The sequence below is a fragment of the Chlamydomonas reinhardtii genome, chromosome 3 (assembly GCF_000002595.2).
Source record: "Chlamydomonas reinhardtii strain CC-503 cw92 mt+ chromosome 3, whole genome shotgun sequence".
In the NCBI taxonomy this organism is placed as follows: Eukaryota; Viridiplantae; Chlorophyta; class Chlorophyceae; order Chlamydomonadales; family Chlamydomonadaceae; genus Chlamydomonas; species Chlamydomonas reinhardtii.
The window spans coordinates 2,615,141-2,642,560 of NC_057006.1; the positions used below are offsets into that span (position 1 = coordinate 2,615,141).

At 64.9% G+C, this 27,420-nt stretch overlaps 4 protein-coding genes across 4 annotated transcripts; 1 reads left to right on the top strand and 3 right to left on the bottom strand.

Annotated features, from left to right (window-relative positions):
- Nucleotides 1-242: 242 nt before the first annotated feature.
- CHLRE_03g160750v5 (uncharacterized protein) lies at nt 243-5,137 on the bottom strand. The gene is made up of 11 exons (XM_043060695.1): nt 4,724-5,137; nt 4,043-4,446; nt 3,629-3,762; nt 3,324-3,439; nt 3,045-3,136; nt 2,772-2,847; nt 2,467-2,553; nt 2,130-2,196; nt 1,975-2,027; nt 1,783-1,857; nt 243-1,637 (listed from the first exon to the last, which is right to left on the bottom strand). The coding sequence occupies exons 1-11, from the start codon at nt 4,796-4,798 to the stop codon at nt 1,395-1,397; spliced, it is 1,422 nt and encodes a 473-aa protein (XP_042925824.1). The 5' UTR covers nt 4,799-5,137; the 3' UTR covers nt 243-1,394.
- Nucleotides 5,138-5,191: 54 nt separating this feature from the next.
- Nucleotides 5,192-10,037, bottom strand: CHLRE_03g160800v5 (uncharacterized protein). Its single transcript, XM_001697369.2, has 11 exons — nt 9,323-10,037; nt 8,780-9,192; nt 8,503-8,636; nt 8,198-8,313; nt 7,924-8,015; nt 7,733-7,808; nt 7,246-7,332; nt 7,019-7,085; nt 6,865-6,917; nt 6,673-6,747; nt 5,192-6,543 (listed from the first exon to the last, which is right to left on the bottom strand). Exons 1-11 carry the CDS (start codon nt 9,395-9,397, stop codon nt 6,025-6,027), a joined length of 1,707 nt encoding a protein of 568 aa, XP_001697421.1. The 5' UTR covers nt 9,398-10,037; the 3' UTR covers nt 5,192-6,024.
- A 200-nt stretch (nt 10,038-10,237) lies between these two features.
- CHLRE_03g160850v5 (uncharacterized protein) lies at nt 10,238-14,487 on the bottom strand. The gene is made up of 4 exons (XM_001697368.2): nt 13,141-14,487; nt 12,701-12,907; nt 12,383-12,529; nt 10,238-12,233 (listed from the first exon to the last, which is right to left on the bottom strand). Exons 1-4 carry the CDS (start codon nt 14,092-14,094, stop codon nt 11,994-11,996), a joined length of 1,548 nt encoding a protein of 515 aa, XP_001697420.2. The 5' UTR covers nt 14,095-14,487; the 3' UTR covers nt 10,238-11,993.
- Nucleotides 14,488-14,597: 110 nt separating this feature from the next.
- Nucleotides 14,598-27,413, top strand: CHLRE_03g160900v5 (uncharacterized protein). Its single transcript, XM_043060696.1, has 16 exons — nt 14,598-14,800; nt 15,221-16,328; nt 16,527-20,446; nt 20,607-21,642; nt 21,771-22,081; nt 22,236-22,382; nt 22,536-22,620; nt 22,864-23,085; nt 23,395-23,486; nt 23,946-24,284; nt 24,649-24,726; nt 25,065-25,238; nt 25,604-25,690; nt 25,901-26,026; nt 26,292-26,378; nt 26,548-27,413. The coding sequence occupies exons 1-16, from the start codon at nt 14,786-14,788 to the stop codon at nt 26,812-26,814; spliced, it is 8,094 nt and encodes a 2,697-aa protein (XP_042925825.1). The 5' UTR covers nt 14,598-14,785; the 3' UTR covers nt 26,815-27,413.
- Nucleotides 27,414-27,420: the final 7 nt, after the last annotated feature.

Genomic DNA, 27,420 nt, shown 5'->3' on the forward strand with positions numbered 1-27,420 from the left:
TGTGTGTGTGTGTGTGTGTGTGTGTGTGTGTGTGTGTGTGTGTGTGTGTGTGTGTGTGTGTGTGTGTGTGTGTGTGTGTGTGTGTGTGTGTGTACAAACCGGAACACCTATGTTATCAGGAGTTACTCGAACGTTTGAGATAGCATCGGCCCCATACTACCCCACTACCCTGCCTGGTACTGATAACGGGCCCGGGTAAACTTTTGCGCGCGGGTGACGTTCTTCCATGTTTGATTGGCGCCTGGGTCGGGCATAACTTGTTTCTTGGGGCTCAGCTATATCAGCCACGGGATTTCACCAACCTGCCCCTTGCCATCTCCCATCGCCAACCACAACCGTCGCACCCCACACAGTAAGTGTGCTCGCGAGGGGTCGACCCTGCCTTCACCCACTATCGCCCGCCCTGTGGTCCTGCGCGTTACCCTGCCTTGCACCCGGCAGCCACCACGCCTGCCATAACATGACCGTGGTGCTACAACGCAAACCAGGGGTGTCGCACTCCTGACGTACACATCTGCATTTCATCAACTCACTCCAACATGTCACTCCCGTCAGACGTCAACCCATGCAACTTGCTTGCCTACCCTTTGCCGCATTGTAAGTTTATCCATTTGTGGACAGTAGCAACCTTCGTGCCGCCAAACCGTTGACGTAAAGCGAGCTCTATGCACTTCGAGACCCCCCTGCTACACATCCGATAGTGCACTTATTGCGCGCGTCATGCCCGCTAGGTGCGGCGTTCACGCAGCACGCCGCCAGAGTCCAGGCATGCACTGGTGGCGACATGACTGTTCCGCAGCGCGCACGGCTATTGAACGAAAGCCTGCACCAGTGCAGCGGATATTCAAGCCGCGTCAAAACGCCGTCATTTATACAAACCGCGGAAGGACTTTAACCCGAGCAGCACCCATGTCAGACCTGACCTTATTCAATCCCACACCATCCTTCCAGCCTATAACCCTTGGGCCACACCCTCAGACCAAGGCATAATACATTCTTGATGAATATTACCGTCTCTCAGGTCCTGCTGCCCTAGACTGCTGCGATGTACACACAAGTCCATACACGAAGACGAAGTATCCTTCATTTGGCAAACTCAAGCATGCATCACGCACGCTGTGCTACAAACAGGCCAGGCTCAACCTACTTATTCCGTGCCTGCATGCACCCAGTCCTGGAACGAGTGCCCATCCGGCCATCTGGCCGTCCACTAGCAGTGCACTATGCACTGTGCACGCGCCTCCGCCTGCGGCCTGCAGCCGCGAACACCATCATGCCCCGCCCCCACCCCGCCGCCGCACCGCCTGCCCGACCATCACACGCAACCAGCGCTGCCGTGTTCCACCGCACCCCGCTTTGCGGGCTTCAGCTCACACCGGCCCCGCCCACGCAGCCTACTGTGCCGCGGCGCCAGGACCGTCAGTGGAGTTGCGGCTGCGGCTTTGCTGCAAACCCTCCGCCGCCGCAGCAGCAGCACCGCCGCCGCTGCTGCGACCCGCGCGGGCCGCCGCCATGCCGCCGTCCTCGCTGGCCCCGTTTGGCGGCGAGCTGCCCAGTAAGGCGCTGCTCAGCGTCTCCAGCGCCTCCGGCAGAGGCTTCATCACATCGCGCTCGCCTAGCTTGAGGTTGCGCTCAACCTGCACAGGAGTTGGGTAATGTGTGGCGCCATGGTCATTTGTTGACAAACACACGCCCAACTATCAGCCCACACATACACAAGTAAGCACGGCAATGTGCACGCACGCGGCTGATCCCAGGCCGCCCCCTGCGCCAGTTCCGCACCTTGTGCTCCTCCAGGCTGCGGCGCTCGTAGTCCACGTGCACGTACGCCCGCTCCACAGTGTCAAGAGCCTCGATCTGGAACGGGATGGTGGCAGCGTGCATGTAAGCAGACATTTGTGCGGAGGTCAAGACGCGAGAGAGGCGAATGAGGCACAAACTGCAGGCCCTTGTCCCATGCAGGCAAATCCTTACCTTGTGTTGCAGGGCCAGAGCGATGTCGTGCGACTCCCGCACACTCATGTCGGCTGCGGGGACGCCAGGGAAGCACGGGTGGAGTTGTTAAGCAGAGTGCACCGGCGGCGGCCCAGGCCTCGACCCACGAACACAACCGGCCACGCGTTACCTACCCGGCAGCAGCACCTCCACCTCCACGACCATGTTGGAGCCGTGGTGGTAGGCTGTCACGCGGTCCAGCTGCAAGGGGGTGGGCGTAGCCGTCGATGTGAAGAACGGCGTGATTAAATCATGGGAGGGGGCGTGTAAGCGGCGTGGGGGCAAATGAGGCGGCAGGGGCGGCGAATGCGGGCGTGGGCGTGGGAGGCAGCATGGCAACGTTCGGTGTTGGGGTCGTGCTGACATGCCGCTTAATCTGCACACAAGTCCCGGCCAGGCCTTACCTCCCAGGTACGCACCAAGTTGCCATTACTTGCATTTCACGGCTATTACGCATCTCCATCCACCCACCTGCATGGCCGCATGGTGCTCTTGCGTCACGGTGTTGACCTGCTCGATCAGCTCATCAGGGGCGCCTAGCCCCACCATCTTCTGGCCCTGTGCGGCGTGTTGTGTGGGTGTGGGTGGTAGAGGGACGTGAACCCCGCCCTATGTGATGGGCGTCTGTGTGTGCACGGACATGCAGACTGCCAGTTTACGTTGAATGTATGCGCCAACGCAAGCGCCACCCCGCCGCCTCTCGCCGCCTTGGTGTCCGAGACCCAGCAAGCCACATGCAGCGTGCTCCCCCGTAGCCCGTTCCCGCGCCCACGCACCTGCTCCCAACAAATACCGATCCAGCTCTTGATGATGATCAGTGAGAAGATGAGCGCCACAATGGGGTCCACATACCTGCACGGTATCGCCACACGCCCCGTTTCACCTAAGTGAGTGCAAGTGGCACATGGAATTAACTAACGGGGCAAACGGACCAGCCACGTGGCTACTCAGGGCTACCGTACTGCCCGGCGCGGCGACGCCCAACAGCATGGGCTAGCCGTGCAAAACGCAGCGGACCCAGCCCTGCCGCCGTGGACCGTACGGCTCACCAGAACTTCGGCAGGCTCGACGCAACGGCCGCGCCCACAATCGCCGCCACGTTGGATTGTACGTCGTTGAGGTGATCCTCCGACAGAGCCACCTGCGGTGCGTTTTGCGTATCACATGTGGCGCATACGCCATGATCGGGTGTGCGTGCGTGGTCCTTGCGGTGTATCACTCCTTTTGCTGTGCAGCTTGCCACTTCACTCGCCGCCTTCCTGCTGTACCTCGTTCCCATGCCACTTCCCAAGCCCACGACGCCTTGCGCACCACCGAACGCCACGCACCATGATGGGGTTCTTCCTCAGCGCCACGCAGTATATGTACAGCGCCATCTTGCCCGCTGTGGCACTGCCCAGCACCGCAAACAGCGTCATGCCAACGTCAAGCGGCGGGATCTCGCCTGCGTAATATTCAACACCAGGGGCAGCGGTGGGATCGCAGTGACATGGGTGGGTCGGAGGAAAAGGCGAGGCGCATGACAACAACCGGCAAGCAGTTGACACTTCTGACTTGAGGTTAGGACGTTGACCATGTGTGTTGAACTGTCACGGCCCGAAAGTCCATGCCGCTCCCTGCTGTCTGCCCTTACCGTGGAAGCCGTCCCACAGTGCGCCAATGGACTCCCGAATGACCAGTGACGTGGACACGAACATGATGGCGGCACACGCCAGCACCGACAGCTCAGCCATGCGGGTGCGGCCAATGGGGAAGCGCTGGTCATACCTATATCCACGGGAGCGGCAAGAGGGGAGGGGGCGCAAGTAGTAAGCTCAGCGGGTAATGCAGAAGGTGTGCTGGGCGCCCATACTGCTGTGTGTAATTGTGGCAACAGGCAATGCGACCAACGCCCGGCCCGCTGCAAGCTAATCTCTAAGACTGCGAAGTTGGATCAGCATCCCGCTGGATCACACAAACCCAAGCCTTTCGCGCCCTGTCTCAAACAACCCGACCGCACTCCTCCCCGCCCCTTGCCCACCCTAACCTTTGTTGCGGCATTACTCACGTCGCCGCCTGGTACTCCGCCACCGCCAGCACTCCCTGACTGAGCAGGTCGACCAGCGAATCCACCGCCGATGCCAACACCGCATAAGAGCCCGACAGGAAGAACACAACCGTCTTGGCAACCAAGAGGGTTGTGTTCACAGCCCATGACGCGTTGATACCGATGCGGACTTTGCGCGCAAAAGCGGCTGTGGCCTCGGCCTGCGCTGGTGTCTGTGCGGGCGCTGACTCCGCGGCGGCGGAGCTGACGGAAAGGGTTGAGAATGGGGCCCCAGGTTGAAGGAGCGGGGCTTCGACATCATGAGCCGACTCGGCCGCGTGCCCGTGCGCTTCGGCACCTTCCGCCCCCGTGCGGCTGGTGCGCCTGAGCGAGCCGCGCCCCGCCGCGATGAAGTCCTTTGCACCCTGCGTTCACGTGCGTCGATTGCAGCGGATGCAATGGTGAGGTGTTCAAAGTAAGGGTTTCCCGGAAACGAAGCGCAATTCGGAGATATGCATCAGTTTGAAGCCTATGCGCGCTGTACCGGCGGAGAAACATGATGTGCGCAAAAAGGCGCACGCGGCCGTGCTGGTAGTGCTGGCAAGGGGAGGTTTACTTTCGCGGCCGTCAGGCCTTCAGTGCGGAAAACGTACCCCCTAGCGCATCTGCCAAGCACCAAATTCCTATGCACAGCTGGCGCACCTGCGCTGTGAACTCCGAGGTGTCTTTGAGCTCTGCAGTGGCGCCCAACACCACTTCGCGTGCTAACTGAGCCATGCTTGCAGTTTAGCGCACCAGAAATGGGGTCCTTTAAAATAGAGGGCCTGGTCGCTGCCCAAATGCTGCGCGTTGAAAGTTCGCGCAGGCGGGAAGTAATTATTACCGACTATTGCTGCCGCCAGCGCAAGGCGTGCAGTACTGGCTCGGCAATAAATGAAGCGTGCTCAGAATGTATGCGCATTCGATTGCCCAAAAGGCAAAAGCACGGCAAGCAATTTGCTAATCAGTTCCGCATCCCCTAACGGCATCTGGATCGCGTTCGTGGAAAAGTGGCCGGTTCGCTGCGGCGCCGTGGCGTCAAGCTTGCTGTGCTCCTGCTGGCCTGATGCATTGTATGGGGTACGGGGGCACCCTGGGGGCAGCTTGTCAAAGGGGGGGGCGTGGGAGGGGGAGAGTCAGCGCAAGGCGCTTGCCGGAAGCGAGCTGCGGGAGGGGGGCAGCGCCGCAGCGATTCCGCATGCTGTCCCTCCTCGGCGGCTGCCTGGGGGCACGAAACTTCTCGATGCACTGAGACAGGATGGACGGCAGGGCCACACACCACAAGGGTGTGTCACAGGGGATGTCAGCCTAGCCAACCTCACCGAGGCACCAGCACGAAGCTGCAAGCGCGCAGGGCCAGCAACCCAGCAAACTTCTCGCTGACTCGCTCACCCCTTCTTGCCATCAAGCACAACACAGTCCGACTAGGAACGTGCAGTTTCTGGGGTTGATGCTTTCTCAGCTGGCGCCCACCTTCACAAAACACGGAGCGGACAGCAAGTTGACCAGTCAGTTCACCATCGGGTTCCTTCAAAGCGCGCTCAACAGTGCGGGCATCAATTGCCAAGCCGGTCGCCCATCTTCGAATACATCGATGCCCGGAAAGCTGCTATTGCCTCGTGCTACTAGCATAACCTGATTCACCTGGCGTATGACTGGCAGGGGGGAACCCGACGGCGGACACGGTAGTCGGCACATCACAGCATACGTCAGCACCCTCTTGTCCTCGGCGCAACCTTCATGCCTTGCTGCTTGTATATATACGGTATACGAACTCGCATTAACGCGCGCGCACCCCTCCCAACTTTTCGCAGCTCTTGCAACACGGAGCTCTGCCACTTTCTCGGGTCCCAGCACCTTGTTCCCGAAGGGGCACTGCGCGCGAATTGAAGGCAGCCCCTATCGCGCGGTGCCCTTCACGACTGTCCATGCGTGACAGAGCTAACAACTGGGCTGCAAACGGGCTACTTCTTCTTCTTCCTTCCACCGCCACCGCCATGCGCTGCGCCAGTTGACGCAGGTGCCACCTGCGGCGCCGTGTCGCGCCCGCTGTCAGCGGCGTCTGCTTGCGCCGCGCCGGCTCCTGCTGTCGTGCCTGCCTCAGGCGTCGGCGCTGATGCTGCCGGAACCGCTGCCGTCACGCCGCCGCCGAGCCCGTCAGACACTGCCGCCGCCGCAGCGTCCGCCGCCGCCTTGCCGCTGAAAGACCCAGATGAGGTGGCGGTTAATATCCCGCCCGACTGGCCTGCAGACGTTGTCCACGGTGGCCCTAAGGCGTCGGCGTTGCCGCTGCGGGTGGGATGCAGGGCGGCGGAGGAGCCGCCGTTGCTGCCCCGCGGACCGCCGTTGCCGCCTGCCACGGCTGCGCTGCTGCTGGGCAAAGGGGAGACGAGCCCGCTGCCTCCCGCGCTGCCCAGTCGCTCCAGGGCCTCCGGCAGTGGCTTCATCACGTCGCGCACACCCAGCTTGAGGTTGCGCTCCACCTGTACGTGTGTCCAGAGGGCAGAGGCGATGAGATGGAGTCTGGCGGGCGAGGCAAGGCGCTGAGGAGCCGAGGCAGCACCCCAGTTCCATGCGCGTGCACTTACTCGCACCCATCCGCCCACCCGCACCTTGTGTTCCTCCAGGCTGCGGCGCTCATAGTCCACGTGCACGTACGCCCGCTCCACAGTGTCAAGAGCCTCAATCTAGGATGGGGTAGTGGCAGCGTGCATGCAAGCAGGCATTTGTGCGGAGGACAAGACGCGAAGGAGGCGAACGAGACGCACTCTGCAGGCCCTTGCTTCATGCAGGCACATCCGTACCTTGTGTTGTAGGGCCAGAGCGATGTCGTGCGACTCCCGCACACTCATGTCGGCTGCGGGGACGCGAGAAAAGCACGGGGTGGAGTTATTATCCAGTGCACCTGCAGCGGCCCAGGCCTCGACCCACGAACATAGCCGGCCACGCGGCACCTACCCGGCAGCAGCACCTCCACCTCCACGACCATGTTGGAGCCGTGGTGGTAGGCAGTCACGCGGTCCAGCTGCAAGGGGGGGGGGTGTGTGGGGCGCGGGAAGCGTGGGCGTGGGAGGCTGGCAACTTTAACGGGTCCCTGCTTGCGTTCGCACCTGCCAGGGACGGCATCCTGTCACCTCCTAACATGTATTGCAACTCTACAAGGCCACATACGCCGCGGCACCCACCTGCATGGCCACATGATGCTCTTGGGTCACGGTGTTTACTTCCTCGATCAGCTCATCAGGGGCGCCTAGCCCCACCATCTTCTGGCCCTGTGTGGAGGTTGCGCCCAAGCGATTGCTCATCAGGTGCTGTATAAGGATGCATAAGGCGGCTGCAAAGGGGTCAAAGCCGAAGCGACATGCCATCTGGCAGTGTACCGGCTGGGTTCGCATCGGACATGTTGCGGCCTTGACGGGTGTCATTGTGCACTGACATACCGGTACCCTAGCCTGCGTCACATTGGACTCCGGGCCGCGCACCGGCACCGTCCAATAAAGGTTGGCCTCGTGGCAGAGTGCTTTTGTTCACACGGCGTGCTCGTCCGCCACATCATACCCACACATAAAGTGGTCAGTCATCGCACACCCTTCTCCCGCTGACAGTCGGGCTGCCGTGCCCAACTACCTGCCGCACCCAATGCCAGCCGTCACACACCGCGCCGCTACGCACCTGCTCCCAGCAAATGCCCATCCAGCTTTTGATGATGATTACCGAAAAGATGAGCGCTACAATGGGGTCCACATACCTGCATGGGGCACGGTGCGGTCATGTACAGTTACCGCTTTGTCGGAGGCGACTGTTTCGTGCCGACTTCCAGGGCAGCCACGCTGCAAGCTGCTTGCACGCCAAGCCACACCCACCAGTACTTGGGCAGGTTGGACGCCACGGCTGCGCCCAAGATGGCGGCCAGGTTGGATTGCACGTCGTTGAGGTGATCCTCTGACAGAGCCACCTGTAAGGCGCGGGGCGCATCGTCACAATGCATTACGTCCACAGGACGATGCTCAGAGAAAGGCGCAGACACATTGAAGAGATATCAATCGCCTCCGGGTATGCTGCCATCGCCTCGAGACCCATGCGCAAGCCCACGTGGCCAAGCCCACGACGCCTTGCGCACCACCGAACGCCACGCACCATGATGGGGTTCTTCCTCAGCGCCACGCAGTATATGTACAGCGCCATCTTGCCCGCTGTGGCACTGCCCAGCACCGCAAAGAGCGTCATGCCAACGTCAAGCGGCGGGATCTCGCCTGCGCAATATTCAACACCAGGGGCAGCGGTGGGATCGCAGTGACATGGGTGGGTCGGAGGAAAAGGCGAGGCGCATGACAACAACCGGCAAGCAGTTGACACTTCTGACTTGAGGTTAGGACGTTGACCATGTGTGTTGAACTGTCACGGCCCGAAAGTCCATGCCGCTCCCTGCTGTCTGCCCTTACCGTGGAAGCCGTCCCACAGTGCGCCAATGGACTCCCGAATGACCAGTGACGTGGACACGAACATGATGGCGGCACACGCCAGCACCGACAGCTCAGCCATGCGGGTGCGGCCGATGGGGAAGCGCCGGTCATAGCTGCGGATGTAGGGCAGCGAGCCACGGTCATTACCAGCAGTAGGTAAGTAAGGGTGAGTGCGGTAGTGGTGGTGCCGGTGCCGTACATGCACAGCCCACATCCCTTGCCCCCCCCCGCAAACCTTCCTTTCGGTACAACTCACGTTGCCGCCTGGTACTCTGCCACCGCCAGCACCACCTGACTTAGCAGGTCCACCAGAGAGTCCACCGCCGATGCCAGGACAGCATAAGAGCCCGACATCACGAACACAACGGTTTTGGCGATGAGCAGCAAGATGTTGACCACCCAGGACGCGTTGATACCGATGCGGACCTTGCGCGCAAAAGCGGCTGTGGCTTCGCGCTGAGCTGTGGTCTGCAGGGGTGTCTCCGCTGGGGCACCCGGGGTGATGGTCACGCCCTCAGGCGGCGCAGGTGGTAATAGGGGCGCCTCGACATCGACGAGCGACTCAGTCGTGTGTGCGCGCGAAGCGGAGCCCCATGCCTCGGCATCCGTCAGAGACGCGCGGCTTGCACGCCTGAAGGAATTGCGGTTTGCGGCAAAGCCGCTCGCTCCCTGCGCGAGCAATGGTGGACATGGAGATAGGGCATGCGTGCAGTCCAGGAGGCCCCACTGCCTCCGCTACTGCAGACGACGAGTGCAATGGAGCGTTATACACCCCTATCTTAGCATGCAACTGAAGCACCTGCGCTGTGAATGCTTGATTGTCGGTGAGCTCCGAGGTGGACCCTAAAATGACTTCACGAGCTAATTGCGCCATATTAGGATAATCAACAAGCCGTGACGGCTGAGGTCAGACAGCGTGCTGTGAAAGTACGCTTCAGCGGCGATTGTTGGCGGGGCCAGTCAGGCTTCAAATATGCAATCTTGGCCCCAGATTAGATAGCACGCTACATAGCCCTTCACATGACTTATCCGGTTAGATGGGCGAGTGGGGCTAGGGCTGGTGAGCTGGTCGCATGGGCTGGCACGAACCCTGGTTATTATGCTGCCAAAGGTTTATGGACGATTTCGACATGGAAAACGACCCTGGGTCGTGCGTCGGTAGTTTTTTGCACAGCGCGTCTTGTGGCGCGGGCAGAACTTCATGGGATACACCGTGTCACTTAGGCCACGTTGGCCGCCATGCGACACCGCTAGCGACGAACTGCAAGCGCTCGGCAAGCGATGCATGGGCGCCGTCGACCTCCGCAAATAACTGGCTGCATCTCGCGGCGTGGGCAGCACTGCATCGGATAGACCGTATCACATAGGCCAAGTTTTCGAATCCGCGTCAGTGCTAGCGACAACATGCAAGCGCTCGGCAAGCGCTGCATGGGCGCCGGCGACCGTCGCAAATGAAGGGCTACAAAGTCAGCTTCGTAGTTTGCGTAACTGACTAATGTTATTGTTATTCGAACTGCGTGGATTCAGCAAACGGTATATTAGGACCGGTTAATTAAAACAGCCCCTGGCAGGGAAATTTGGGCGCAGGCCAAACGTTTCGTGTGAACACATCGCATACACACCATGTACACCCTAAAAGTATCCAACGGCAAGCGGGAAGGTCATGGCCAAGCCATGGCATGCAAGCGCTCGGCAAACACCAAGGCGACCCCGCAGCAGAGTCGCCTTACAACGATCGCGTGCTACGCCAACCCTGAGAGCGTGTTATTCCCCGTCGCCGCGGTCGACGCTCACACACCCTGCTTTGCCTCTGCGGACCGCCATGCGAGCCATGGGGCGTGCCCTAAGGGAGTCAACTTACATGGGACTCAATGTTATATTGCTGAGCACGAGAGGAGGCGTGTACAGGTAGTGGCCCTTAGTGGCGTAGAGCTGAGGTGACAGGAGGCTCGTACAGTAATGGCCTTAGTATGATCTGAGTGCCAGAGTCGTAACATACGTTTGATCAACGGTACTGCGGATGCTGGCGTGCGCAGCACCTCCCGGACCGCTGACCGGGGTCGGGCTCGGGGCCAAGCACCCAAGCAAGCACCTCGTCGGGAAAATGGAGTCCGGAGAGACGGGATCCAATGAACGCAGACTTGCTCGTGCTCGCCCGCGCAGCTTCTAAATACTTACGTATTCATATACTATTAGTGGCTGGGCCAACACCCTGTGAAATTGCGTCGTCGCGCGCGGAGTTCCCCCCGCATGCCCGCAGCTCAGCCCCGGGCGGGCACCCTCGTCAACCCGGGAACGGCACGCACAAATGAACGATTCCAACCTGGATCCATGGTCATCCATGGTCAGCCCCAGCCACGCCCCTCTCCCCCGGCACCACCCACATTTCCCCAACCCCACCTCACCCCAGCGCCCCTGGCCATGGATGCCCCAACGCACCGTTTGCAAAGACAAATAGCAGCACACACTGGTACAAGGTCATTGGGTATATACATCTGAAGAAGGCTGGTTTAGCTGTTTCTGTGTCTTGGTTGATACGCAAGCGCCGTTGGCATGGCCTGTAACTTCCATGTGTGGTTACCAGATGATGCGAACGGTCTGGTCACCCCTGCTGGTCCACTGGCTGCCTGGACCGGTTGCAAAGCCCCCAAACGTGTGCAGCAAGAATGGGCCATGAATGGTCCATGAGCCCGTCATGCAGCATGTCCGGGCCGGTGCTAGGAATTTACGGACAGCACAGGGTGTTGCGTTGGGTCCAAGCCTCAATCGATTGTTGTTGCAGTGAGTTTGCACCGGTGCTCGCGCGCCCCGCGCCAGCCTGACATAACCGTTACACAAGCACACCGCCTCTGACTATGCTTCAAATAAATTCTCCTGCCAGCGGGTCACCGGCCCCACACACGATGCTGCTGCGTGTACTTAAACTAAACACGCAGTCCCCTTAAAAATTATGTGTCAATGCCACCAATATCCACGTATCAATGTGAATTCACTACAGGCCATTACGGGCAAACGGGCTGGACCACCACTACCATATGTCCACGTTCCGAGGCCGAAGGTCCGCAATAATACGGCACGGGGTGGGGGGCCAGCCGTTCCACCTACCCCGTTCCATAATATTCCACCTATCCCGTTCCATAATATTCCACCTACCCCGTTCCAGGGCAGTCAGTCAAAAACGCGCTTTAACCAAAGTGTTTACTGGCACTGCCAACAACGCTGCCAACATAAATTGTACACATGCAATTACCTTTCTTGCCAATGCTATCATAGTAAAAGCCCCTTTCAGCAGCGTCAAGTCCCACCAGGTACGGTACTCCAAAACTCCATTTCGGGCCCTGGCGCCATCTCCGCCCCCGGCGCGCTGCCCTGCAACACCGCACCACACCCCACCCTTTTCTCCGTTTCCTAAATCCAAGCTGCACGTCCCACCCTCCCCGTCACCGCCGCTTCACCTGCAGCACCATTGCCTACAACGCCGCGGCCGCCGCCGCCGGTGACGACTCGAGCATCGTGTTCATGGCGCCGGGCAGCGTGAGGAAGGCGGCGGCTGAGAGGGCGTGAAAGGTGGCGTGTGTGTATGGGAACCAGGACAGCAGCGGCGTGTCCTCCAGGCTGAAGCACGCGGTGGCGGTGAGCGACATGCCCGCGTGCGCCGCCCAGGCAGGCAGCAGCGCGGGGCAGGACAGCGCCAGAAGCATGTAGCGGATCTGCGCGAGGTTGCAGCGGGCGTGGGTGAGCACAGCGGATGAGGTGATGTTGGTTGGGCATGGCGTGGGCAAGAAAGCAAGTAGGGATGGGCAGCAGCCAATCGACGCGCGCGCTGGGGAACGCCGTGCATTGTGCGACGCAGGCTCACCTCTACGGCCATGAAGTTGGTGGTGGACACGAGCGTGGGCTTGAAGGGGATGACCGCCGCCATGGCTGCCGCCGCCACTGCCGGCAGCCGCCCAACCAGGACGCCACGCAGCAGCATGGAGCTCACGGCGATGCTCCAGTAGTCCACCTGGGTTATTGCACGGTTGTGTTGTTGTGTTATTGCCGTTGCCGCTGTGCTGTGTGAGCAAGTGGCGTTTGGTTTGCTACGATGCCCGGTTGCCAAGCTGCCCTGACACCTACTCTCGGAATTTGCAACATGAGCCTGCAAGGCCACACCGCACAGGCACACCGCACACACCTTGCGGGCCGCCGGCCGGAAGTGCTTGCCCCAGGAGGCGTGGTACACGGTGGCCACGACGCCCACGGCGCAGAAGACCCAGCCGAAGCGGCGGGCGGAGGCGGCGCGGCACATGCGCACGATGCGGCCGCCAGCCTGGAAAAACATGCCGCAGGTGGCCACGTTCAGCAGCCGCTCCATCGGCGTCTTGTCGTTCTCTCCGGGGCCCTGTGTGAGGGATGGGGAAGAAACAGCATGGAGGTAGGGCAACATGCAGGGTGCAGCGGAAGGTGGTGCCTCCATTCATCACAGACTAGGAGTGCTGATGTGTAGCTGGCGACGCGGAGGGCACTTCCAGATGGACGGAGCTGCACATCAACCGAGCCCAAAGCTTTCGGTTCCTAACAAGGCCAGCAATGGCTCCCAGCCCTCCGAATCTCTCCCTCCCTGCCTGTGCGCACCTTGGGACCGAGGTGCGAGCCCACGAACCGCACCGCCCGGCCAAGTTGTCGCAGCGGCCCCCGCCGCCGGGGTCGCGCCATTACATCCGCCACCAGCACCTTCACCGGCGCGGCCATGCACAGGTCCTGTGAGCTGCCGTCGCTGTCGCTGATGCGGGCGCTCGTGTCCGTGCTAATGACGCTGGCAGCGGCGGAGTGCGCTGCGGGCGGCAGCTCCGTCACCTGCACGTAGTGCCTCGCCTCCTCCAGCAGCCGCCGACGTTGCTGTTGCTCTTGCGGCTCAGGAAAGGCGGCATTGGTGCTGCTGCTGGGGTTGACGCCCGCTGCGGCAGGGCCAACCTGGGCTGCCTGCCGACCGTATTGGTTTCGTTCTATGACTTCCGTACCAGCGCTGCGACCGCTGGAGGCGGCGGCTGTCTCCTGAGCTTGCGGATGCGGGTGCAGGAAGTGGCGCGGTACGTGGAAGTGGTGGAGCTGGCTGGAGGCGGCGTGGTGGTAGGGGCTCTGCTGCTGGGTGCTGCTGGCCGCGTGCGCTGATGCAGCCGCGGACGGCACATCAGCGGCACCCGTGGCTGCCGCGGCCGCGGTCGCGCGTGCAGCGGCGGCCCTTGCCCGCCGGCGGGCACCCCAGCCCCCAAGGTGCTGCGGCTGCTGCTGGGGTTGCACCGAAGCGCCGTAGGCGCAGGAGCCCGCATCCTGGCCCGAGGCTTCAGCGGGGATGGGTTGCTCAACGCGACCGACCAACGCGCGCCGTGCGTCCCTGCCTGCGCGCAGCCTCTGGCCGAGCTGGCGGAGGCTGCGTGCGAGGTGCTGGGCTAGGCTCTGCAGCGGCCGGCGCGCCTGGGGTGGCAGCAACGGCATCGGCTGCGCGATTCTGCGAGTATGGACGATGCTATGGTGGTGCGACGTCTCCAGCGTGGACGCGCTCGTCAGCACCAGGCTGTGTGGCTCCATTCTTGCACGTCAAGCTAGCTCGCGCTAACAACACGTGCAGTCTTGGCCTGGCGCACGAAGAGAATGGAAGCGTGCAAGTTGGAACTTGGAACGCTTGGAAGAAGTGACTGTGCCGTCTCAGGGCGCAGGCTTCCACTAATCAAGAGCTCCAGATGATACGATGCATTGCGGTGCGAATAAGTATGGGCGATACCCCGCGGAGTTTCAGCCAGTCACGCTTGCTTCTTATCCTGGGCCTCTACAAATAAATAATGGCGCGCTTGGTATGCGCGCCTTTTCTGCTTGACGTCTGCGAGGCGAGCAGCGAAGTCGCGTCTGGACGAGTCATTCCCCCCATTCACTTGACCAAATGGCGTTCGAAACCCGCGCAACAGTCCATCTCGTGTAATTTTATCTAGTGATGGATGAGTATGTCAACCCTTGAAATGAATTAGGAGAAGGCGGGGACCACCGGAACCCGCGCACGCTTGCAAAAATGAGCGAGTCACAGTTAGATGAATTCCCGGATAGCAGTTTCGATTCTGCAGACTTGATTTGTGAACTGAGTGCTGGCGGTGATGAACAAGCACTCAAGACTGCTCTCGAAACTTTAGATGGAAGTCTGGACGCGCGCGACGAGCAAGGCTTGACGCCCCTGCACCACGCCTGTCGCACTGGCAATGAACGTATCGTGGAAGTGCTGCTGGCTCACATGCCCGACCACAAGGTGCGCACGGCAGAAAACGCGCGCGCTAACGCACCCCAGCACGCCCCAGCCTGTGCGGGACTGGACACGCACGGGACTGGGCAGTCGCCTGATTACAGCGATATTGTTGTCATGTGTCAAGCTGTATATACACTGAATGGTTGTGCTGCTCGTGGGGGAAGGCAAGAGGTATTGCTGAGTGGAGGGTGGCGGGTGAGCAAACGGACGTTTCTGACGATGCCGCACCAGAGCCTACAGCCCATGCCTGCCTGGTGCCATAAGCCCAGTGTCTTAGGACTCGTCCAGAACTGCCGGGGGATGACTATTCAGACACCACCAGGCGCATCTCCCGCTTGCCAGCGCCCGGCACGTGATCTCAAACCCCCTCGTCCCTACAAGCACACACACACACACGGTACGATGCACACACACGCTCCGCAGCTCGCCCAGCGGCTGGCGGTGTTGCCGGCGCCGCTACACCACGGCGCCTCGCCGCTGCACTTCGCAGCGCAGCACACGCATAGCGCGGCCGTGCTGCACCTACTGCTGGAGCGGTTGGGCGCACTGGGCGACACCTCAGGTGACACCTACAACAGCGCCGCCGCGGCCGGCTTGGCGGCACCTGCCGCTGGCGGCGGCTCGGGGTCAGCGGTGGCGGCGGCGGCGGCTGAGCTACTGGATGTGGTGGATGACCGGCAGCAGACGCTGCTGCACTACGCAGCCGCGGCAGACAACGCGCCGGCGCTGGGCCTGCTCCTGCCGCACTTCGGCCGCCGGCTTGGCGTGGACGCGCGCGACGCCGCTGGCGCCACGCCGCTCGCGGCGGCGGCGGCGGCGCGCGCCACGGCGGCGGCAGGTTGCCTGCTGGCGGCTGGCGCCGGCCTGGTGCCTGCGCCGCCGCGCGGCTGGAGCCCGCTTCACTTCGCAGCCATGCACGACAACGATGCAATGCTGCGGCTACTGTTTGAACATGCTAAACGCGCCAGCGGCGGCCGACCGGCGGCGGCGCTGGCGGAGCTTAATGCGCCGGACGCGGAGGCGCGCCGCACGCCGCTGCACGTGGCGGCGGAGTACGGCTGCGCGGCGGCGGCGGCGGCGCTTCTGGATCTGGGCGCGGACCCTACACGGCGTGATCAGTCTGGATCCACGCCGCTGCACCTGGCGGCGGAGCGCGGCTGGGGCGAGGTGGCTGCGGTGCTGGCGCGCGCGACGGCGGCTGCTGCGGCTGCTGCCGGTGCCGCCGCTGGCGCCGCCGCCGCACGCAGCAAGACCGGCGCGGGTGCAGCAAGCACGGCGGCGGCGGCGCGCATCGAGCGGGACTGGGCGGCGGCGGCGACGGCGGACGCGCTTCGGGCCACGCTGTTCAGTGATGCGGGTCTGGCGCCCATGCACCTTGCGGCGGCGGCCAACTCGGTGTCGGCGCTGGGGCGGCTGGCGGAGGCGGGGCACAGCGTGGAGGTGCGGGCGGTGCTGCCGGCCGTGAACGCGCCGGCGGCGGTGCGGCGGCGGTGGCGGGGCTGCTCCAGTTGGACGCCGCTGCACTTCGCGGGTGCGCGGGGCCCCGGGGCTGGACGGGCGGCTGGGGGAGGTTTGGAGTCCTGCCTTTGTGGTGCACGGGCTGAAGACATGTCCTGGTGTAGGTTAAGGGAAACCTTATGTGCGTCCTGTGTGGTACGCCGCTCGTAGGCCACAGCCAGTAACCCCTGGTGCCGTATCCATGTCGCATGTCGTGTCCCCCCTTCCCCAGTGGCGGCGGGCGCTGTCCGCGCCGTGGAGTGCCTCCTGTCGGACCTGGGTGCTGACCCGCACGCCTCCGCGGTGGGCGTGTCGCCGTACGACCTAGTCGTCGCGCTGGCAGGCGACCAACCGCCGCCGCCGTCCGAGGAGGCCGATGACGAGGAGCCCGACGGCTCAGTGGCGGCGGTTGGCGGCGCGTGGTCGCCGTTCGGGCCGCTCAGTGAGGACACTGCGGTGCGGCTGCTGCTGGTGTTTGCAAAGTTCCTGCACCCGGAGGAGGACGTTGTGGGCGCGGCAGTGCAGGCGGCGGGCGCGGCTGGCGCGGCGATGGAGGAGGTGGTGCCGATGGGGTCGGCGGCGGCTGGAGCCGCTGCCACTACGCCCTCCGAGCTTGGCGGCTGGCGCCCTGGTGGTGAGTTGTCGGTGTCGGGTGGCGGTCCGGCAGCGGGGCTGGGGGCCGCAGTTGCAGTGGCAGCGGGAGGGCAGCAGGCGCAGGGGACAAAGGCGGCAACAGCACAGCGACCACAGCCACAACTGCAGCAGCCACAGCAGCTGCCGCAGCAGGACCTAGCAAAGGGCGGTGCAGGACCGTCCAAACCGCCGGCGTCTCGGCCACCTCTACCCCAGACGCATTCACCAGCCGCGTCCGGCGCTGGCCCCAGCCGTCCTCCTCCTCCGCCTCCTTCTTCATCCACCACCGCCACCTACGCCCTCACGTCTGCCGCCTTCGGCAGCAGCGGCAGCGGCCGTGCACCGCAATCGGAAAAGCTAGCAGATCTGCGGCCGCCGCAGCCACAGCCGCCACAGCCGCCGCGGCCTCCGCCATCGCACACGCAGAAGCAGGTGTCGTACATCAGCGACCGGCTTCGGGGCCAGAACCTCGAGCGCCTGGAGGACAAGTCTGACGACCTTCGGCACCAGGCGGGGGTCTTCCAGCGCAAGGGCAGGGCGCTCAAGAAGAAAACGTCGCTGTGGGACGCCTTGAAGGGGCTGGTGGGCGGGACCAAGAAGCCTGCCTTGCCGCCCGCGTCTTCGCCCACCTCTTTGCGGAAGGGTGGAGCCACCTCGTCCATGCCAAGCCCCCTGCCGCCGCGGGGCGGCATGCTCAGCTCCCAGGGCGTGTCGCCGGCGTTCGCCGCCGCCGCGTCGGCAATGGCGAAGGCGGCGGCGGCGCGCGCCGCGGCGCGCGCGGAGCGCGGCGACGATGCTGACGTGGACTCTGACTTCGAGAGGCTGAAGCGCGACAACCGCGAGAGCCTGCAGGAGCTGGAGCGGCAAAAAGAGGGGGAGCAGGAGCAGGAGCGGGGCCCCGCGCTGGGATCGGCGGCAGTGCTTGGGCCGGGGTCAGAAGGGCAGCCGGCGGCGGAGGAGGACTTTGCGATCTCGCAGCAGCAGGAGGGCTGGGGAGGCGGCGGGGCGTCTGGGCCACTGATGCAGTCTGTGGTGCGGCCGCCGGCACCGCAGCCGCGCCCGCCGCCAGCCGCATCGAGTGCGAGCCTGGCGGAGCCGCGGAGCCGACGTGGCAAGGCGCAACACAACGAGTCGCACGTGCACAAGGAGGAGTCGAAGGCGGCAGCGGTGGAGGATGCGGACGAGGAGGACGCGGTGGGGGCGCAGTGGCGGGCGCTGCAGGCTGAGTCGGCTGCGGACTCGAGGGTGGTGTCGCACGCAGCAGCGGCGGCGGCGGCGACGTCAGCGCCAGCGGCGGCGGTGCCACCGCTGGAGCAGCGGGCATCCGCATCTCTCAGGATGCCTGATGACGTGCAGGCGGCTGAGGACGAGGAGGAGGAGGGGGAGGAGGGCGGTGTGGTTGCATCCAAGGGCACATACTATAAGCCACGTAAGATGGCAGCGATGCGAGCCAAGAAGAAAACCGCGCCGCAGCCAGAGATGGCGGCATTGGACGACGAAGCGGCCGTGTCGCTGCCGGCGCCGGAGCCAGTGGAATCGCCGACGGGGCTGCTGGTGGCGCGTGATGAAGCCTCACCGCCGCTGCGCGGCCGCCGCCGCCGCAGCTTCGCCCGTGCGTCGCTCAGTGAAGAGGAGCGCGAGGCGCGCACAGGTGGCCCGCCAGCGTCAATGGGGATCACGGCGGCGGCGGCGGCCACGGCGGCGGCCACGGCGGCGGCGCCGTCGGAGGAAGGCGACGAAAGCAGCCACCGCAGCGGCCGCCGCCTCATGTCCCTGGCGACGTACGACGCGCAAGATGGGCTGGAGGAGCAGAGCTTCGGCACTGCCGGCAGCGCGGCCACTGCCGGTGGGGCTGCCGCCGGCGGCGGTGCCGCGCCTGCAGCCGACGTCTCCGTCGCGGAGCACGAGCAGATTGAGTCCTACTACAGGGAGCGCCTGGACGCAGAGGACGCAAGCGCAAAGGCTTCCGGCCTCACTGGCGACGACGGCAGCAGCAGCGTGGGCGCGCGCTTCCGCAGCGCCGTCACGTCAGTCATGGGCGCCTTCTCCCGCGGCGGCCGCCGCCGCCGCGGCGCCGCCGGCCCGCCGCGCGCCATGAAGTTGATGGCGGCGGCGCCGTCCGATGACGACGACTACGGTGGCATGTGGTCGGGTAGCGCGCCGAAAGCGCGGGACAGGGATCGTGACAGCGGCAGGGACGGGGTGCGGCTCGACGTGCCAGTCGGTTCCGCGGCGCCGCAGCTGGGCAGTGATGACAGTGGCGGCGGCGGAGGGGCAGGCTTGGAAGGGGAGGAGGTGCGCATGTCCACGCAGCGGCTGGCGTCAGGCATGGCGAGTCTGTCGCTGGCGGCAAACATCGGTCGCGAGGAGGAGGAGCAGGAGGAGGAGGGAGGAGGGGAGCCGACGTTTGCCGCCGTGGCGGCGGCATCAGCGTTTGAGCTGGGGATGGCGCGCATATGTTCCGGCATGGGCGATGCGGCTTTGGCAGCAGGAGCAGCGGCAGCGCCGTTGCAGCAACAGCAGCAGCAACAGCAGCAGATTCAACAACAGATGGGGCCATCCTTCAACGCCATCCAACCCACTCCCGCTTTCCGTCCCTCCATCCCCGTCCCCGCCCCCGCTGCGCCGGTCCCCGCGCCCCTGGCGGCGCCGGCCCGCCTGCCTCCGCCCCCTCCGACAGGCGCCGCCCAACACCTCCGTGAGCGCTACGGCGAGGAAGGCGCGCTGGCAGCACCCGCCCCCATCGCGGCTGGCAGCCTCCCGCCGCTGCCGCCGCCGCTGCCCGGCGCCGCCGCCGGCGCCGCCGCCGGCACCGGCGCGTCGCCATTCGCCATGATGGGCGCGAAGCGCGCAGCTGTGCCGCCGTCGCCTTTTGCCATGTCGCTACAGCCGGCGCAGGCTGCAGCGGTCGGCATGCCTGTGCAGCTGCCGCCGTTCCCGGGCTCTACCGCCTCCGCAGCCGCAGCCGCTGCTCCCGCGCCCGCACCAGCTGCAGCCGGATCCGCAGCCGCCGCTTCACCTCACGTAAACCTATTCATGGTGCAGCCGCCGGTGCCGCCACGGGCGGCGGCTCCACTGGATGTTGCTGCTCCTGCAGGCGCCTCGCCCTTCGCCGGCTACGCGGCGCAGCCGGCGGGCGCATCACCCTTCAGCTCGGCTGTGGCGGCGGCGCAGCCGCCGGCGCAGCAGGCTTACGCGCACACGCCGCAGCCGCCGCAGCCACGCCCCACCGGGGGCGCGGCCACTGCCGTGTCGCCTTTGAACAGCCCGTGGGGCGCCTCCACGCTGAACCGCGCCATCCTGCGTGGGCCGCAGCGGGTGGTGGAGATGCTGCTGCAGACGCTGCCGCCGCGGCATGCGGTCGTGCGGCTGGTGCCCAGCGCCGCCGCGCCGGCGCCAGGCGGCGCTCGGGCTGGCGCGGCGGGTGGTGGTGCTGGTGGTGGTGGTGGTGGTGGTGGTGGCGGGCAGCCGCAGCTCCGTGCGGTAGTGGAGTACCTTGGGAAGGAGCTGGAAGGGCTGGTGAGTGTGGGCCTGCGGGCTGCCTGTCGTGTTGCGCAGGGCAGTGGACCCGTGTGGTTCGTACTACGGTACGTGCAGGATGCCGCCGTAAGCCACGCAGGCCTTCATGCCGCATGCATTGAACTCGCACACATGGTTGTTTGTGCATTTGCACCCGCAGACGCTGACGGCGAATGCGCCGAGCAACCCCGCCGCGGCGCTGGCACGCCGCCTGGGGCAGCTGTCGCTGGCAGCCGCCGCCACCCCCGGCAGCGCGGGCCCACACGGCTCCGCCCACCATCACACCCCCGCCAGCCCGGGCCCCTTCAGCCCCTACACGCCCAGCCCTTCCGCCGCCGCCGCTCTCAGCGGCTCCTACGGCTCCGGCGCCCTCGGGCTCGGCCTGCCAGGCTCAGGCTCCGCCGGTGGGTACGGCTACTGCCCGAGCCCCGGCGTGTCAACGGGCGGCGTGGGCGCCGCGGCTACCACCCTTGTGTCGGCAGCGACGGCGGCATCGGTCACGCTGCCGTCGGCGGTCCGGGGACTGCTGGAGCTGGCACCTCCAGCGGCGGCGGTGCCGGCGCCACCGGCAGCGGGAGCCGGAGCGGAGGGCGATGAGCAGTGGCCGACGTACGTGACGACGTCGGCGAATCGCGACGTCGCGGCTTGGCTGGCTGTGGAGGGCGTGGCGGAGGCGGCGGCGGGCTGGGCAGCGGTGGAGGTCCAGGCGGCGCCTGTGGCGGCGGCTGCCGGTGGCGGCGGCGCAATGGGTGGTGGCGCCGCCGGCGCCGGGCACCTTTGGCTGGGCGTGGGCCCGCATCCCGACTCGATCGGCTCTGCGTCGGCCGCCGGCTCCCGCCGTGCTAGCGAGACGGCGGGCCACGGTGGCGGCGCGCTCAGCAGCGCCGACTCGGCCGTTGCGTCAACCGGCGGCATCCCCAGCGGCGGCTCTGTACTGAGCGGTTGCAGTACGATAGGCGACGCGCCGCTGGCGGGCGCCCATCTCGTAGATGTACGGGAGGGGCACGTGCTGGCCGCGCCGCCTGCGGGCGCCGCCGCCGGAGGCGGCGGCGGGGCGGGCCGCGGCGGTGGTGGTGGTGGCGGTGGCGGCGGCGGCGGCGGGCAGCGCATTAAGCAGCTGCAGCTGCCGGCGGCGGGCGGGCGCGCGGGGTTGCTGTGGGACATCCTCGGCCGCACCCTCACCGCCGTCGTGAATGGTGAGTGGCGCGGCCGACCTTGCCGCGGCGAACAAACATGGACATGGCTTGCTCCGTCCAGCTTTCTCGCCCCTCGCGCCTGTTCGCACTCTCACCGCTGCTCTCCTTCTGCTGCCTGTTGCCCGCAGGCCGCGCGCCCGTCCTCATCGCGGAGGATCTGCCTCCCCTGCTCCCCACGGCGGCGCCGCCCGGCGCTGGTCCCGCCTCCACCGCCACCTCCGCTGCCGCCCTGTCCGCGCTGGTGCCGCTGGTGGGCGTGCAGCTGCCCGGCGGCTGCCGCCTGACGCTGCGCTGGGGCGGCGGCGGCAGCGGCTTCGCGCTCAGCGGCCGCTGCGGCTGTGTGGACGACATGCTTGCGGCGGCGCAGGAGGCGGCGGCGCGGCGGCGGGCGCCGGGCGGCGCGGCGGCGGCCGGCAGGGACGTGCTGTTTCCGAGCAAGGTACGCGACACGTGTCCCGATGTGTAACAAATCGTTGTCCACTGTCTCGAACAGCCTCCAGGTTGCAGTGTGTGAAGGGCGCGGGCGGCCGTATGCTGCGGCCAGGGGCTAGCTGTTGGGTGGCTCGTTGCTGATGGACGGTGTCGTGCCGCAGGAGCCCACGATGACCAGCCTCCATTTCGCGGCGTGGAGCGGCAACCTGCGAGTGCTGCCTCAGCTGATCCGTGCCAAGGGCTTCCACCCCGACGAGCCTGACGCGGACGGCTGGACGGCTCTGCACTTCGCAGCCCTGGCGGGGCAGGTGCGTACGCAGCGTGTCGCTAACTTACAGCTCCCAGAGATGTAGAAGCGTGTGGGTGCTCCCTCGTCCCTCCCTGCCCTGTGCACGTTCACACGCCCTTGTTCTCTTGAGCTGCACCTCCCGGCTCCGCACCTGCCCACCCCGCCCCTCCAGCCTGCTGCGGTGGCTCAGCTGCTGGACCTGGGTGCCACCCCCGACGTGGCCACCTGCCACGGCCGGACGCCAGCCATGATGGCAGGTGGGTGCGCGGCTGTGCGGCCCGGCTCAGCTCTCGGCTGCTCGGCTGCTACGCCCTGACGCGCAGTGAATTTGGTTGCCTGCATCGGCCATGGCTGGGGCAGTTTACCACAACACCACAACGGCACGGCCCCTTCCCCTCCTTTGATACAAACCGTTCGCATGAGTGGCTAACCCCCTCTGGCTACGCCTTCACTTCTTGTACAATCGTGAATGTAACCCACCCCTTCACTCCCCACCGCAGCGAGCACGCGCCTGTCTGCGGGCGGCGCCGCCGCGGCCGCCGAGTGCCTGCAGCTGCTGCTGGAGCCCCGCGGTGCCGGAGGAGGAGGCGGCAAGGACCCGGCTGCTGCGGCGGCGGCACTGCGTCAGCAGCTGCATGCGCGCGACGGCCGCGGCCGTACGTTGCTGATGCTGGCGGCAGAGGGCGGCAACCTGCAGGCCGTGGCGTGGCTGCTGGGCAAGGGTGAGCGCAGCGCGGGGGGGGGGGTTACATTCATGATTAATTAAGAAGTGAAGTCGTAGGCAGGTACAGTTGCAGCGTAGACGCGTCGTTACCGATGTCCGTGAAGTCCAGCGGCCAGCTCCAGCGCGTAGCGCGTAGCGCGTAGGGGGGGGGGCGGAGCGGGCGGGCAGCACCAGGGATGTGGGGCTGGGTTTGCAGAGTTGCAGAGACATAGGAGGGGGCATAGGTGGCCGGCAGAGCCGCCACACACGGACACCAACGGCCGCGGTCTTGTGATGCCCTAACACACACCCACGCACCCACACACAGGCCTGGACCCGCTGGCTGTGGACGGCGACGGGCGCAAGGCGCAGTTCTACGCCGCCGCAGCCGACCACACCGAGGTCTACGACCTGCTGGAGGTGTGTTACAAAACACGGGGAATGGGAAACACAAGAGGTGGAGTTGTTGTGTGTATGGGGTTGAAGATACCAACCCAAACTAAACCGAACCAAGCCCAAAGAACGGGGCACAGGGGGGGTTCACATGCATGATTCGTTAGGGAGAAGTGAATTTGTGGAGGGGGAGGCGGTGGAGGGATCGGGCCGAGGGAGCTGGTTGGGAGGCGGTGGAGGGATCGGGCCGAGGGAGCTGGTTGGGCTTGGAAGGGCTTGGGCACTCAGGGAAAAGCGAGGTATGGGGCATGAAAAAAAAAGGGGCCGCGCGCCAGGCGCCAGGGCTGGCAGGTACGTGTAAGCGGGGACCACGGTGCCGTTGCGGAACTCGTAATGCCCCTGTCCGCGCTTGTCGTCGGCATAATGCGAGCAAATGGCAACCCCGTCCATGCCCGTGTCCAACTCGGACCGCCATTGAACTCACAGGAGGCAGCGGGAGGCGCCATCATCCAGCGGGCGGGCGGCACCGCGCCGCCGCTGCCGGCGGCGGCAGGCACCGCTGCCGCCGCCACGGGCTCGGGCGGCGCCGGCTCAGGCGGCAGCAACGACGTGGCTGCCGGCGGCCGCGACCAGCACCCCCAACACGCCCACCACCTCCAGCAGCACCCGCACCAGCAGGCGGCGGGCGACGCCTTCGCAGTGGTGGGCGGCGGCGTGCTGCGGCCCTGGAACTGGGTGCTTCAGGGCGAGGACGTGACGTGGGGCGCGGTGCTGGGGGACGGCGCCTTTGGGGAGGTGTTCGCGGGCATGTACCGCGGAGTCAAGGTGAGGCAGGGAGGAGTGAGAAGGAACGGAAAGGTCATGTACGGCAGGCATGATGCTGGACTGCCGTACACCGTCTGTTGGCTGTTGTGTGTGGGCACGGGCTCTGAGCCAAGGGCAAGGGCCTCCTGGCTCCTGGCCATCGCCCTGTTGACAGTCGTCAGCCATACTGTCACACATCCACGTCGCCGCCATGAACTTGTCCGCGGCCCTTGCGTGCTAAACGCTACCGATCGCCGTTCCAACTTGTCAGCTTCTAACCTCGTTACCTTCTCCTCAATCCTCCCATCTGGTCGCAACTCAACTTCCTAATTCATCAAGAATGCAACCCCCATCCCCTCCTCCCGCCGCCTCCCCCGCCTCCCAGGTGGCCATCAAGCAGCTGAAGCCACACCTGACGGCGCGCGAGCAGGCCACCCTGGAGAAGGAGCTGTCCATCATGCAGGTGCGAGGGAGGGGGGTTGTAGATACTAAACCGTACCCAACGGGGGAGAGATTGCGTGTGTTAAACAGCAACAAACGGAACAATTCCGCCATACACGCGCGCGCAGTTACCCACCAATACGCCAGTACATTGCGTGTGTCTGTATGAGTGTGTGTGTGTATGTGCGTATGTGTACCGTACGTGTGTGGTGGGGAGGCACACAAGCAGAACGAAACGGGCATGTCTGTGCGAAGTATGTCTGTTGGCGCGCTCAGTGTGTCGTCCCACGCCTACCCGCCTCCATTCCGCCACCACCCCTCCCCTCCGCCGCCGCCTCCACTGCCACCCGCCGCCCCCAGGGCCTGCCTGCCAACGAGCGAGTGGCTGCCTTCATAGGGGTGGTCACCCGCCCCGACGGCCTGCGCGGGCTGGTCATGGCGCGCTACTCCAACAACCTGCACCGCCTGTTCACCACACGTGACCCGCGCCTGAACGCCCGCGCCAGGTTCATCGCCGCCTGGCAGATGGCAGAGGTGGGGCCGGGTGCTGGTGCTGGTGCTGGGAGCTGCTGGGGGCTGCTGGCAAGGGGGACTGCAGGGGAGAAGGGGGTGCTGGGGAGAAGGGGGCTGCAGGCAGCGCCATGTCATATGCTGATGTATGGAGCTGGGCACGGGAGCTAATACTGTTGTTTGATGGCTGTTTCAGAAGTCGGTGACGCATGTAAAGCGGCGCGACGTGTGTGCCTCTCTGCCGCGATGCTGCTGGATGTTTCCTGCTGCAACGCCGCACTTCCACGCCCGCAACCCACATCCCCCGCACCCCATCCCCCATTGCATTGGGTTTGGTTTAGTTTGGGCTGGTATCTACAACCCCCCATACCCCCGCCCGCCGCCGCCAGGGCCTGCGCTTCCTGCACAACCACCGAGTCATCCACCGCGACCTCAAGCCCGACAACGTGCTGGTCACCGAGAAGCTGGACGTCAAGGTGAGCGGGCGGCCCCGCACACGTTAGCAGCGGACCCCATGTACAGTACTACTAGTAGGGGTTGTGAGTACCGAATGCGGCGGCTCGCTCCAGCGCTGCAGCGCTGTGTGCAACCGCATCCGTTGTGTGTGCCCTAAGCGTGACGCTGAGATGTCTGACGCGTTCCATGCTGCTGCTCCTTGCCGCCCCGCCTGGCCCTCCGCCGCACAGCTGTGTGACTTCGGTCTAAGCCAGGTGCTGGCGGGTACAGCCAGCGAGGTGGCCAGCACACAGGGCGCCGGCCACGCCTTCTGGATGGCGCCAGAGCTGCTGCGCGGCCAGCCCTACGATTACAAGGTGTGCGGCCGTGTCGGGGCGGGGCGGGACGAGGCGTGTTTTGTCGGGGCGAGGCGTGTTGTGTCAGGGGGTGTTGTGCCAGGGCGTGGAGGGTCAGGCCGGGGCGACCCGCATTGGGTTGCCTTCCGGGCTGGCGCTCCTGGCCATGGCCTGACCCAGGTGGCGGGTTGCTGCGGGTCCGGGGCCGCCGCTGACGGGTGCTAGTGGTGCACGTAGCAGATGTGCGCGCGCCTGCCTACCTGCCTGCCTGCCTGCCTGCACGCAGGTGGACGTGTGGAGCTGGGGTGTGGTGCTTTACCAGCTGGCCACCTGGGTGGACGATGAGGTGTATGCCGGGACACGGCGCGAGACGGTGAGCGGGAAAGCAGGATTGAGGGGTGTGCTTCCACACACGGCCACACGCACCTGCTTGCAGTTGCCGCTGTAAGCGCCATGCGCTCATCCTCGTCAACCCATCCCGCCCCATCCCGCCCCAACCCGCCCCATCCCACCCCATCCCCACCCGCTACATGCGCATGCAGCTGGTGTACCACTGGACGACACCCGGCGGCAACCCGCCCCGCCTCACCGACGCGCTGCCGCCCGGCCTGCACCCCGAGCTGGTGTCGCTGCTGCATGACTGCCTGGCCGAGGCGCCCTCCGCCCGGCCCGACATGGGGGCGGTGATGAAGCGTCTGGCGGCGCTGCCGGTGCGCGAGTTCACGCGGCCGCCGGCCCCGGTTGAGACCGGTGGCGTGAGCGGTGGTGGGACAGGAGGTAGCAGCGCTCGTGGGGGCTTCTTCGCGTGATCTATGGCAGGCTCGGGACAACTGTTTTTGGGAACAGGTTAGGCGGGATAGACATGTGGAAACCCGGACGCTTCAGTCATCAGGAAAGGGCACTGGGAGATTTTGTCATTCAGGAACGTTGCATGCGGTAGGGTTGGCAGGCTTGGAAGAGTGGCTTGATTCTGGGATGAGCGCATGGCGTGGGCGCAAGCTAGGGAGAGGACTTGGTCTGGGCATGTGTGGGGTTTAACTGACTGTTATAAGGCCAAACTTGCCGATAAATGCTGCTTGAGGAGGTGCAGGCCTAGGAGCAGAGCGCCAGAGTGCAGACGGAGAATCCGCAACCGCAAGGGTCTTCGGCGGTGGCCCGAAGGGCTCATGTTGTGTGCATACATGTTTTAGCCCATGCCGTTTGGCCCCGTTTTCAGGTCGACATAGCGTCATCCACATAAGTGTTTAGTAAGGACTACTACTGATCGCCAGTAATATGTATCCTGGGGCAGGATACGAGAGTCTACTGTGGAGCGGGGTGGTGGTTGAGATGGGCCGATGGGGCGTTGAACGTGCATGTGACGATGCGTTCACGTGGCTTGTGTTTGCGACTGTAAATGACCTCAGCCACAATCT

What these genes read in the sequence shown, in the direction of transcription:
- CHLRE_03g160750v5 (XM_043060695.1), bottom strand. Translation starts at nt 4,798, where the DNA reads ATGGCTCAGTTAGCACGCGAAGTGGTGTTGGGCGCCACTGCAGAGCTC. An exon ending in GGTGGAGGTGCTGCTGCCGG is followed by an intron (nt 2,028 to 2,129) that starts GTAGGTAACGCG and finishes GCGTCCCCGCAG; the next exon opens with CCGACATGAGTGTGCGGGAG. An exon ending in CTCTGGCCCTGCAACACAAG is followed by an intron (nt 1,858 to 1,974) that starts GTAAGGATTTGC and finishes ATCCCGTTCCAG; the next exon opens with ATCGAGGCTCTTGACACTGT.
- CHLRE_03g160800v5 (XM_001697369.2), bottom strand. Translation starts at nt 9,397, where the DNA reads ATGGCGCAATTAGCTCGTGAAGTCATTTTAGGGTCCACCTCGGAGCTC. An exon ending in GCAGAGTACCAGGCGGCAAC is followed by an intron (nt 8,637 to 8,779) that starts GTGAGTTGTACC and finishes CTACATCCGCAG; the next exon opens with CTATGACCGGCGCTTCCCCA. An exon ending in AGCATCATGTGGCCATGCAG is followed by an intron (nt 7,086 to 7,245) that starts GTGGGTGCCGCG and finishes CCCCCCTTGCAG; the next exon opens with CTGGACCGCGTGACTGCCTA.
- CHLRE_03g160850v5 (XM_001697368.2), bottom strand. Translation starts at nt 14,094, where the DNA reads ATGGAGCCACACAGCCTGGTGCTGACGAGCGCGTCCACGCTGGAGACG. An exon ending in GCTCGCACCTCGGTCCCAAG is followed by an intron (nt 12,908 to 13,140) that starts GTGCGCACAGGC and finishes TCCCTCACACAG; the next exon opens with GGCCCCGGAGAGAACGACAA. An exon ending in TCCGGCCGGCGGCCCGCAAG is followed by an intron (nt 12,530 to 12,700) that starts GTGTGTGCGGTG and finishes GCAATAACCCAG; the next exon opens with GTGGACTACTGGAGCATCGC.
- CHLRE_03g160900v5 (XM_043060696.1), top strand. An exon ending in GGAAGGAGCTGGAAGGGCTG is followed by an intron (nt 20,447 to 20,606) that starts GTGAGTGTGGGC and finishes TTGCACCCGCAG; the next exon opens with ACGCTGACGGCGAATGCGCC. An exon ending in CCGCCTGGCAGATGGCAGAG is followed by an intron (nt 25,239 to 25,603) that starts GTGGGGCCGGGT and finishes CGCCGCCGCCAG; the next exon opens with GGCCTGCGCTTCCTGCACAA.